Below are 11,512 nucleotides of genomic sequence, written 5' to 3' on the forward strand. Positions count from 1 at the left end.
TATATATATATAATTAGCAATGAAACATGATGGTTCATCGCCTTTAGTCTTAATAATAGTTAGTTGGGGAATGTATCGAATAAAAAGTGAACGTAATTAACTTTGCAAGATGCGTGTTTCCAGAAAAGAAAATATTTACAAAAATATAATTATCATAAATTCGCGCAATATCTTATTTGACATCGGTCATGAATAATATATATTCAAAGGAAGCAATATATCAATCACATGATGCGCGCGTATGTCATACACGCCCGCGCGCACACACATATCAATTATAATTATAATGTTACACGAGAAGCAAAATATTCAAATTAAACTATTATATGCCATATCTATATATGTATAGCCTCTAATTTATAAACGTTGAAGCTACCTTCCTGGCTGTTGTTTTACTTCACGTTATATTTTCTTTAATTTTATTTTTCAAAAGAAGATTATCAGGTCCAAATATTCACTATTTAGTTCATTAATGTTGCACCAAATACTTTAAAAAACAATCAAATGATAATTATTTAATTTTTTTACCGTAATATTTTATTCATTATTCTTTAAATGTTGTACAATTTTTCAAATTGTTGTCGAGGACTGTCTCGTGATATATATGCATTAAAAGACTGCAGTCGCTTTGAGATCCGCTATCTAACAAAGAGGCTAAAAGACTTGTTAAACATAGTACTGTGAAAAGAACCTATTCGTCAAACAAATTGGCGATAATCTGAGCTCACTAATTTCAGTGACGGTGCCACACGGAGGAAGGAGTAACGTATACGTTAATACCGCGAATGGTGTGTGGATCGCAACCATGCAAAAGAGCAAACAGACACGCGCAGTTGCGTAAGTATGAATCAGTTGTATAAGTGATCGCCATAGGTAGAGATCATAATACGAATAAGCATGTAGTGCGATTGTTAGTAACCGATGCGAGTAATCGGATTGTTGTAAAAACCACTATATATCATCTCGCTCAAGTTTTTCATTGTGCTTCAAAAAAAGGTGAGTTGCTAGATTCTCTGTGTATGTGTGTGTGTGTGTCTATGCGTATATATTCGCGTATTCTTTTTTAATAATTGTAAGATAATAATTGACAGGAAAGAAACCATGTCTAATATTTTTTAAGGAATCAGTGCAGTGTTGTGCAAAAATATTTTTGAATTACTGCAATATATAAGATATTCTTATCATTGAGCTACTTTAATTTTATAATAGAAATTGTCTAGATACATTCGGCATAAATCGTGGAATTTCTCAACTTGAAGCAAAAATCTATAATGTAATTAATATGCGGGATATTTAACGATATAACGACGATGATTTTCTAATTAATAATTTTACTTTTAAAATATTAAAAGGAAGAAAAATCGGATCGGTAAAAAATCGGAAAGTAGAGAGACTTAGATCTTTTATCATTTTTAAGGTCTTTTACTATTAAAAGTATAGATCTTAGAAATATTATATAGACACGCATCACTATTGTGCTTCTCAAGTTGATAACAATCTAAAAGAGAGATTGAAACGTTTCTGAGTTATAATAAGTCTTTGAGCTCTTGCATCTTTAAAAGTATCTATATTTTTGTTCTAACAATACATTCGTATTATCTCTCTCTACATCAAATCATTTTTTTCAGATTTTTAACTCGTATTATGTAACGTTTAAAAGGACAAATATAATCGGTGAACGACAATGGCTAAAGTTAATTTGAAAAGAGTAATTAAGAAGAGAGTCCCTCTTTTGAAATGGCTACCGCTGTATAAAACGGAAGAGATACTGGGTGACCTTGTTGCAGGTGTCACCGTGGGATTAACCTTGATACCTCAAGTACTTTAAGCGATATATACACAGATATTTAATAGATTCAGTCGCGTTTAAAAATGTAATATTTGCGGTTATATAGGCAATAGCTTATGCAGGCTTGGCAGGATTGAAGCCGCAATATGGGCTTTATAGCGCGTTTGTGGGAAGTTTCATCTATGTCGTTTTTGGGACGTGTCGTGAAGTCAATATTGGTCCAACTGCGCTTATATCTTTATTAACTGGGGCATACGCAAGGTACGAACACATTAAAACTCCTCGTAAAGGTAATAAAATGGTAAAGTAAATTATTGATCGCATTTTTAAATTTCTAAATTTTTGATTGTGATAAATTCTGCGCTTTTATATACGTATATTGATTTTTCTTTCCCTCTTCTTTAAACAAATATATTCTTTCTTTAACTGTCAAATTCTTATATAAAAATGACTTATATAATTATATATTTATGCTTTCTTCTAATATAATCTAAATTTTATAAATTTTATTGATAGAAAAAAGAAAGAAAGAGGGGAGGATAGATTGTAGTATCGTTAAAAGCTATATTTAATTATCTGATACAATAGAAAAATTCTCTCTTGCCATTATGCATGCGATTGACGTAATAATGTTTTTGCTCGAAGTTTCATCCGGTTAAGGCATAAAATTAAAAAACGTATTAATTGAACGAGATTATTCAAACTATAACATAATTGAATTATTAAAGACAATTTTTTATAAATTCTTTCGTGAAAAAACATTGTTCATGTACGATATGTCAAGGTTGTAATATATTATAAAAGAGTGTACAACTTATATATCTCAAGTTTAATAATTCTTTCAGAGGAATTCCCGAGTATACAGCCTTGCTTTGCTTCTTGTCAGGATGTATCACAATATTTTTTGGCATTCTGCGCTTAGGATTTTTAGTTGAATTTGTTTCGATGCCGGTAATATCCGGGTTTACGTCAGCTGCGAGCGTCATCATTGCTTGTAGTCAATTAAAGAATTTATTGGGCTTGGATATTCACGGTGAGAATTTTGTTGAAATTTGGTGGGAGTTGATAAACCATATAACTGACACCAAAATACCGGATTTGATTCTCTCTTGTTGCTGTATTTTAACTCTACTAGCCTTGAAGGTATACTACTAGGTTTATTTAAAAAATAAAAATAACACAATTATATATAATACGTGATTGTATCCATTAACTTTTCCAGTATTTAAAGGATATAAAATTTGCCAATACCATGTTGAAGAGATTCCTTTGGATGATCGGTACGGCTAGGAACGCTCTCGTGGTCATTCTTTGCGCAGTTACGTCTTATATTTTCGAGCTGTACGATGGAGCACCCTTTATTCTTACGGGCCACATCGATGCTGGTTTGCCGAATGTCGAACCGCCTCCATTTTCAAGGACAATTGGCCAAAACCAAACTGAAAGTTTCATCGATATGACCAAGAATTTCAAGTTTGGCATCCTGGTTATACCGCTCATCTCCATTATTGGAAATGTCGCCATTGCAAAAGCCTTTTGTACGATATATTTTCAACATATTATCTAATATCGATTCAAAATTCTAATCTGAAAAGATAGTATAAAGCGATGCAAAAATTATTGCGACGCCTATATGAACGCGTGATCATCAAGTTATTACGAGAAAATCTCTCTGAATAATTCTTATTGTTTAAAGCACGAGGTATGCCTCTAGACGCTACGCAGGAAATGTTAACTCTCGGACTATGCAATGTAATCGGTTCGTTTTTTCATTCGATGCCTGTGGCAGGATCTTTCTCAAGAAGCGCAGTGAATAATGCTTCTGGTGTTAGAACACCTTTAGGTGGCATATACACAGGTAAATTGCAAAAAAAATATCAAATAACATCAAATTTAACTCGTAATAAATAAATGTTTGATAAGTTAAGCGTGTTATGGCGAGAATTTTATTTTATTAATCTCTTAAAAAAAAAAAAAAAAAAAAAAAAAAAAAAAAAAATTAAAAATTCTACCCACCGACGATAGTATAAAGCGATGCAAAAATTATTGCGACGCCTATATGAACGCGTGATCATCAAGTTATTACGAGAAAATCTCTCTGAATAATTCTTATTGTTTAAAGCACGAGGTATGCCTCTAGACGCTACGCAGGAAATGTTAACTCTCGGACTATGCAATGTAATCGGTTCGTTTTTTCATTCGATGCCTGTGGCAGGATCTTTCTCAAGAAGCGCAGTGAATAATGCTTCTGGTGTTAGAACACCTTTAGGTGGCATATACACAGGTAAATTGCAAAAAAAATATCAAATAACATCAAATTTAACTCGTAATAAATAAATGTTTGATAAGTTAAGCGTGTTATGGCGAGAATTTTATTTTATTAATCTCTTAAAAAAAAAAAAAAAAAAAAAGAAGAGAAAAAGTTATTAAAATAAAAATGATGAACAATTTCAGGTATTCTAGTCGTACTTGCTCTAAGTTTATTAACTCCATATTTCTATTATATTCCGAAAGCGACATTGAGTTCTGTCATAATTAGTGCAGTGATATTTATGGTAGAAATTGGTATGATACTTCCAATCTGGAAGTGTAATAGTGAGTATATATTTAAAATAATTAATAATGTACCCGCAAATTAATTACAAATGACAGATTAAAAAAGGACACACGTCATCAAAATTCACGAGCTAATTACGAATTAATAAGTGCTATATTTCTTCACAGAACGTGATTTAATACCGGCATTTGTCACATTCCTCGCTAGCCTATTTGCCGGAGTCGAACTGGGAATTTTGATAGGTATGATAATCGATCTCGCCATATTGATATACCTTAATGCACGGCCAACAATAAATGTCGAATATAGAAATGTAAGGAAATAAAAATCGAAATTGTATATTTTCGGCTTATCAAATATTAATTGAAAAAATTTCCAATATAACTACATCTAACAATTTTATCTTGACAGACTTCAATAACGAATTATGTCATAATTCGTCCTGTTGCTGGAATTTTGTTTCCAGCAGTAAATCATTTGAGATCGTATTTAACGAAGGTATTATCTGATAAACGTCACAAATCTTCAAAAAATCTCAATACCTTGACAAATATCGTATTGGATTGCGAGCATATCGACAAGATAGACTTTACTGTCGCACAGGTGAAATAATTATTTATTTATTATCAATGCGAAATACATCATCTTTAGAAAGAGAACACGATTTATTATTAAAATATAAACACAAATGTAACATTATATATACAGTCCCCTCCCATCGACTAATTTACTTTCTGCGATTGTTACTTTTAGGGTATCAGCATGTTAGTAAAAGACTTTAGGGATAACAATTGCCAATTAATAATGCTGCGACCGAATTCTGATATTTTAAAAAGCATACAATCCTTGTCGCACAAGCAAATCTTGACAGCAAGAGACGAAATCGATCTAATTACGATTTTAAAAGAATTCAAAGGCATGACACAAAATGCAAATGTTGAAATCGAGACTTCAAATGGCAAGATGATTTCTAAAATGACGAGCGAACTTGTCTCTACATGGTTGTGATATATGTTACAAGCACTTCCTTTACAATAGAATTCGACAAATGAATACATATGTTGATTGCATAAATAACTAGATTTTATATACATATCTTATTTTTATATATATCTATTTTATTGAGTTGTAAATTTTTGTTTTTCCTATGTCGAATCCGATCAAATATAAAAAATAAACTTTCATAGTAATATTTTTGCATATATGAACTTACACTTTTGGCTTTATTTAACCATAAAATTTTTAGTTGTATTCGATTTCCGAATAGAAAGTAAATCTAATATTTCTATAAGCATTTGAGTACATTATATATATATTCTCAAATTTCAATTTTCTATGGGGGTGTTGAAAATAAACTTTTACTTAATAACTAAGCGATTACTTTACAAAACATGCAATTACTATATACGATTAATTTTATATAAATCCACCGCTGTGAATTGGATCAGATTGAAATTCACTGAAATCAATTGTAGACATTAGGGATAAGATTTGTTAAAGGATTAGCACAATGACATAAAACAATTGATAAATATAACAATCACACGCACGCAAAATACGTTATATTTATTTTATAACTTTGGTTCAGAGAAAATAAACTATATAATTTTCATTAACAAGATTCAAATAAAAATAAAATAGAAAAATAACATATACATGTGTGTGTATATATAAAATATACTGTATGAAACATTTTATCTTAAAATTATAAGAATCAGATATATAAAAAAACAGATCTTACATACTAATATGTTTGGAAATATAACAATTCTTGTACATATCTTGCGATTTGTAATTGAAACTTAATCTATATGAAAAGATTCAAACAAAACGTAGGTATTTCTGAATATAGTTTTCATCTTAAGCTCTTCTCTTACAGAATTTCAAAGCAAAAATTTTTATCTTAAGCTCGACGAAAATTGAAAACACTTTAAATGCAAAGAAAACATCTCATTTTGGATTTGTTTTATATCACAATATGCCAATATAAATGCTTATGTTAATAATACTCAATTATCTTGTCTTTTACTATAACATAGTTTTTTAATCTTAATATTAATCGGTTATATGAAAACGTAATACTAAACAAATAAAAGAAAAAAATATTGTATATATTTAATTATACCCAAACTTTGTATCATATTTAAATTACGAACTTAAATCTTATATTTTTACGTATTTTAGGCTTGTATTACGATCCGATACTGCTGATAGATATATATTTTTTCGAAAAATCTTGGTAAATAATTGTATTGTAGAAAATGCCATTACATTTTTGCAATGACAACGGAAAATATATCATGTTCATTCTGGTTTAAACACGTGCTGTAAACTGCTCAGTCTTATTTGAGAAACTTACGTTATTTGTTATAAATTCTTTTGGAGATATTATTGGAGGAATATTTTCCGATTCATTATCATCGCAAGCAAGATCTTGTATCATTTGACTCTTCGGATATTTTGACATTTGCATGTAATTCACCGCATTTTGATTATCCTTCTGATTTTGCCAAAAGTATGCGTTACTACACTGATTTTTACCTATCGCGGGCATAAAATTCTTATCTTTTTGGACTCCCGAGTATGAAAGCGGTGTCACATATCGAGAGACATTATAAACCATTCGGGAATTGTCTTGACACTTTTTGTAATGCTGATTGGATTTCATTGGAACATTATCAACAGCATTCCTCGGTTGTACAGTACAATTACTTAGATCACTATGTGTACCTCTAATATAATTATTCATTTGCATACAAGGAATATATTTAAGCTGCTGATCATGCATAGAGCCAATGTTGTTAAAATTATTCAATTGATTAGTTGTATTAGGAATTACACGAATATAATTCGTGCATGAGGGATTATAAGAGACAGGCAACGGATACTGTAATTGCGGATTTCGCGTTTGCACATTCGGGGATGGTGCATAAATTATTGGATGCGGTAGCGAATTCCTTATGTGTGTATTATTAAAATCATTAGGGTCGAAAGCACCAGAATTGTAAGTTTGCATTATGTTGTATGGATCAACATGAAAACTATCTACACAAGAATTCCATTTTCTAGTCTGACCTGATGATATAGAATGGCCAGTAAAATCTGAAAATGTCGTACCAGATCTTTGTTGTATATTTGGCGTGTATTTATAGAATATGTCTGATTTTTCTTTATTACGATTCATTGCAGTTTCCAGTATGGAGGTAGTGTCGCTATCATTCGATGTTTGTACATTGCTTTCGTACAGTGCCACATTGAAAGTATTCGGAATTTGCGACGGTGGCATCGCATTGCCAATTGAAAAAGGTTGATTATAAAATTTGCTACTATTTGGCTCCCGTGATGACATTTGCTTTGTTTGATCTGTTGCTTGCATAATAGTTTGTTGTACATTGAAACGCATATTTTGAATAGATCGCTGCGAGTTTACGATTGTAGCATTCTTCTGTATTGTACTGTTGGATAAACAGTTATTCCAAGTAGTTTGACTGCTCCCTAATTTCTTTACATTATCCATATGTTGTGAATATTCTAACTTTAATGAATGTTGATGTATCGCATCGGCTGGTGTTTCTACGGTATACCTATTAGAAAGTAAATTGGACGAGTGTTTGAATGAATTTGTTTGTTCATTATCAGTAGCATTATTTATTTCTATATTTTGTTGATCTATATTGATTTTAGACTTATCGATCTTTTTCATTTCTTTATGACACCGTCCTAACATAGGTTCCTGTTTTCTGATATGACCAATGCTTAAATTCGCACATTTCTTATTTTCCATTAAATATGTCTTGGCATTTACAAGATTTACCTTGTTTTCATTATTACATACTAATGTATCTTTTTTATCTATAGTTGATTTTACATTTGATTTTGAAAATATATTAGTAGATATATATTCGCTATTTATAACACTTTTGCGCTCAGCATTGCCGATAGACTTATTGTCAAATCTAGGATCATTATATAATGAATTTCTTCCATAGATTGCAGTGTGCTCAATATTTCTCAGCATACTTTTATTTTGCATGGGATTTGTGAATGTCGAGTTTTTATATTGCATGACAAATGTAGTTTTAAGATTACAATCACTATCCGCTTTTTGGTGACACTGTTTCTCATCAATGATTTTTTTATTTCTCCTCTCTTCATTTAAAAGCAAATCAGATTTTTCGGATAGATTGTTTACTTTTTCTGTTTCCTCTAATGTTTTATTTTTATAAATAGCAAAGTTAAGCATAAATGCATTCTTTTTAAAAGACTCTTGCATCTTTGACGCAGATTGTTTAGAAACTGTTTGTTGTTTCTGCAATATTGCATTTTTGTTTATATTCTTATTTTGATATGTCACATCAGCTGTTTTATTAGATTTTGTCTTAATATTGGAAAGATTTGAATATACAGCATTTCTACAAATATTATAAAAATTTATAAATATTTATAACAAAATAATATATTAAAATAGCACGTTAATTACAAAAAAGTTAAAAGGTTTTCTTTACACTTACTGTGTAATATCTTCGGCATTATTTTGTGACATATTTGATTGATCTTTTTGCATCTTATCAGTATAAAACTGAGCGTCCAGTTTTGCTGTTATAATCCTTTCTGTAATCATTAACATGTCTTCTTTCTCTTCTTTATCCTTCAGGTTAACCAACTTTTTGGAATTTTGGAACGAATGAGGCAAATTAACATCTTTGTTCCACACATTTTCATCACTTCCTGACATTGCGTCATTAGGCAAATATTTTTTGTATGTATCCATCAAACGATATTTATCAGATTCTTCAACTGATGTCTTGATATTTTCTGTCAATAAACCCTTATCTTCCAATTTATTATTCTTGTCATGATCTCTCTCTCTCTCTTGTATATGCTTATAAATAATTTTTATCTTTCCACTAAAATAAAAAATCAGTATAAAAGTAATTTTCAAATATAATACGCAGAAACAATATCACAAACTATACCTTCCTAATCCATCCATTTATATATACTCTCAGCTAGTAAAAATTTATATAAGGTATAAAAAATATTAACACAAGACTTTATAAGAATATATATAAGAAATATTAATACAAATTGTGTAGAGAAATGTGCATAGAGACTATCTCAGAGAGCTATAGGTCCTACATTATATTTTTGTTGTACTAAAGTGTCTTAAAGTTTAAAACTTTAAGCCAATCAAAAAGATTTAAAAATTTCACTTTCTTTTTTCATTTTTGAAATTTATAGCTTTTGTTTCAAAATTTTTTAATCTTACTTTATATAAAACGCTTAAGCTTTAATATTTGCAACTAAAAGTAAAATAATACTGAAAGATCTTGCACATGTACAGAATATAGATGAGTGTTATAAATTTAAGTATAACTTGTAACTTATATTTTGTATTAACTCAAAAATAAAGATTATATCATTTGACATGCAATATTGAAAATTACAAAAGATTTTTTTATTAATATAATATACAACCATAGCATGATGCTTGCTTAAAGTTGACATCATACAAGAAGGCAAAGCAATGTTAATACACACTACAAAAATTATATATTATACATTAAGACAAAGAAATAAGGTTTAAACATACGGGTTTGATGGAGGTGACATGTTTTTCAGCCAATGCATGTTATGTAGCTTATTGACCAATGCCTTCTGTTTTATATCAAATGTTTTTTCTAAATTTTTAACGGCGCAATCCATTATACCTATCACAAATATATTTATGTACTAAATATTTATACGACACACATGCAATCCAAATTAAAATTGAAAATAAAAAAATTTCTTATTTCCTTTTCTAAATTGTCTCAACATCTTTGTTTGGATGTTGAAAAATATCCCTAATATAACTTACAATAATAATTTAACTAATGTAAGCTATGGCTTACTTTTGTCTTCCATTATCTTAGATTGTGACATAGGATTAATATTGTCTATGTATGTGCGTCGTTTTGTAATTTAATTCAGAAGACTTAAGAACTTGCAAAAGACTTGTGTAAAGTAAAGCCAAGTTTTATGTAGTATTAGTACTAAATTGATTCTATTCTTTATTTGCCGTTTAGTGGCTACTATATATTTCACAGGTGTTAAAAAAATATTATTTGTTCGAACGATCACAAAATACTGTTAGTATGATAGAGATGTAAGAGAAAGGTGATGAAAAGAATGTGATATATCATTAGATGACCGGTCACCAATTTTTCTCAAGGTTTGAAATAATACATTTCTGAAAAAAAGTTCTCGCCAAGCTCTTACAACAGATCTAAATGTTTACGAAAACGAAACCGAAACCGAAACCGAAACCCTCGACCCTCGTGCGACCGATACTCGAACTACATCAGACCATGCTTAGCGGAGATTCGAACCCAACTTAGCAACTTATCATTAGCCGAGACTCGAACCCTGCATATTAGCAGAAACTTGAATCCTACGAATTTTGTTTAGCGGCTATGTATATGTAATATTCACAATTTTAATGATCAACTGTGTATATGTATATATACGTTCAAATATTGATATATGCGATATCAAATATGATAACAAGAAACTGAGTCCGTTAAAACAAAAAATTATCATATTCATATATATTAACTTATAAAAAGAAATTATAGTAGAGATTAAGAATTTCATTAGCTATTGAATTAAAATTATGTTACAACATAATAATAATTCTATGAATTAAAATTATGTCTGGACATAAAATAAATTCTGAATTTTTATTATGTGCCGATATAATTTTAATTTATTAATAAGAATCTCAATTTTTCTTAAGACAATTTTTTTTTTCAAACTTTTATATTGAATGTAATAATTTTTATGTTATTAAAAAGTAAAACGGCGTGCCATAATCGTGCACGATTTAGATATCAATCTTCAATAAATCTTTCTGTTTCACATCAACGTTTTTCTTATTCTAACATATGTTTCTTGTATCTTATACTTATGTATCAGTTGATTAAACAATCATTAAATGCGCATTATGCGCACAGTTGTTCTGTTCAGATATAAAATAGAGTAATAATCCCGCATTATACACACACAAAATAAAATTGATTCCATTTTATTGATTTTAAATATTTATTTTTATAATACACAACTTATATAGTAATAGCATAAGAAGCAATAACGAACATCCGTCCTATGAATTACATATATATATA

General features: G+C 29.6%; 2 protein-coding genes across 4 annotated transcripts; one reads left to right on the top strand and one right to left on the bottom strand.

Moving 5' to 3' along the window:
- The first annotated feature begins 775 nt into the window (after positions 1 to 775).
- LOC115240949 (sodium-independent sulfate anion transporter-like) lies at positions 776 to 5,738 on the top strand. The gene is made up of 10 exons (XM_029816415.1): positions 776 to 996; positions 1,629 to 1,819; positions 1,896 to 2,050; positions 2,635 to 2,932; positions 3,012 to 3,327; positions 3,486 to 3,647; positions 4,244 to 4,384; positions 4,514 to 4,659; positions 4,758 to 4,949; positions 5,100 to 5,738. The coding sequence occupies exons 2-10, from the start codon at positions 1,685 to 1,687 to the stop codon at positions 5,352 to 5,354; spliced, it is 1,800 nt and encodes a 599-aa protein (XP_029672275.1). The 5' UTR covers positions 776 to 996; positions 1,629 to 1,684; the 3' UTR covers positions 5,355 to 5,738.
- A 142-nt stretch (positions 5,739 to 5,880) lies between these two features.
- Positions 5,881 to 10,724, bottom strand: LOC115240947. Of its 3 annotated transcripts, XM_029816413.1 has the most exons (5): positions 10,241 to 10,721; positions 9,940 to 10,057; positions 9,323 to 9,355; positions 8,858 to 9,253; positions 5,881 to 8,758 (listed from the first exon to the last, which is right to left on the bottom strand). In XM_029816413.1, the coding sequence occupies exons 3-5, from the start codon at positions 9,337 to 9,339 to the stop codon at positions 6,661 to 6,663; spliced, it is 2,511 nt and encodes an 836-aa protein (XP_029672273.1). In that variant the 5' UTR covers positions 9,340 to 9,355; positions 9,940 to 10,057; positions 10,241 to 10,721; the 3' UTR covers positions 5,881 to 6,660. The 3 variants fall into 3 exon arrangements, with proteins under 3 accessions (XP_029672273.1, XP_029672272.1, XP_029672270.1); XM_029816412.1 differs by lacking the exon at positions 9,323 to 9,355 and having other exon boundaries at positions 10,207 to 10,724; XM_029816410.1 differs by lacking the exon at positions 9,323 to 9,355 and having other exon boundaries at positions 10,241 to 10,719.
- Positions 10,725 to 11,512: the final 788 nt, after the last annotated feature.

Source organism: Formica exsecta, unplaced genomic scaffold (assembly GCF_003651465.1).
Source record: "Formica exsecta isolate Colony F162 unplaced genomic scaffold, ASM365146v1 scaffold458, whole genome shotgun sequence".
Lineage (NCBI taxonomy): Eukaryota > Metazoa > Arthropoda > Insecta > Hymenoptera > Formicidae > Formica > Formica exsecta.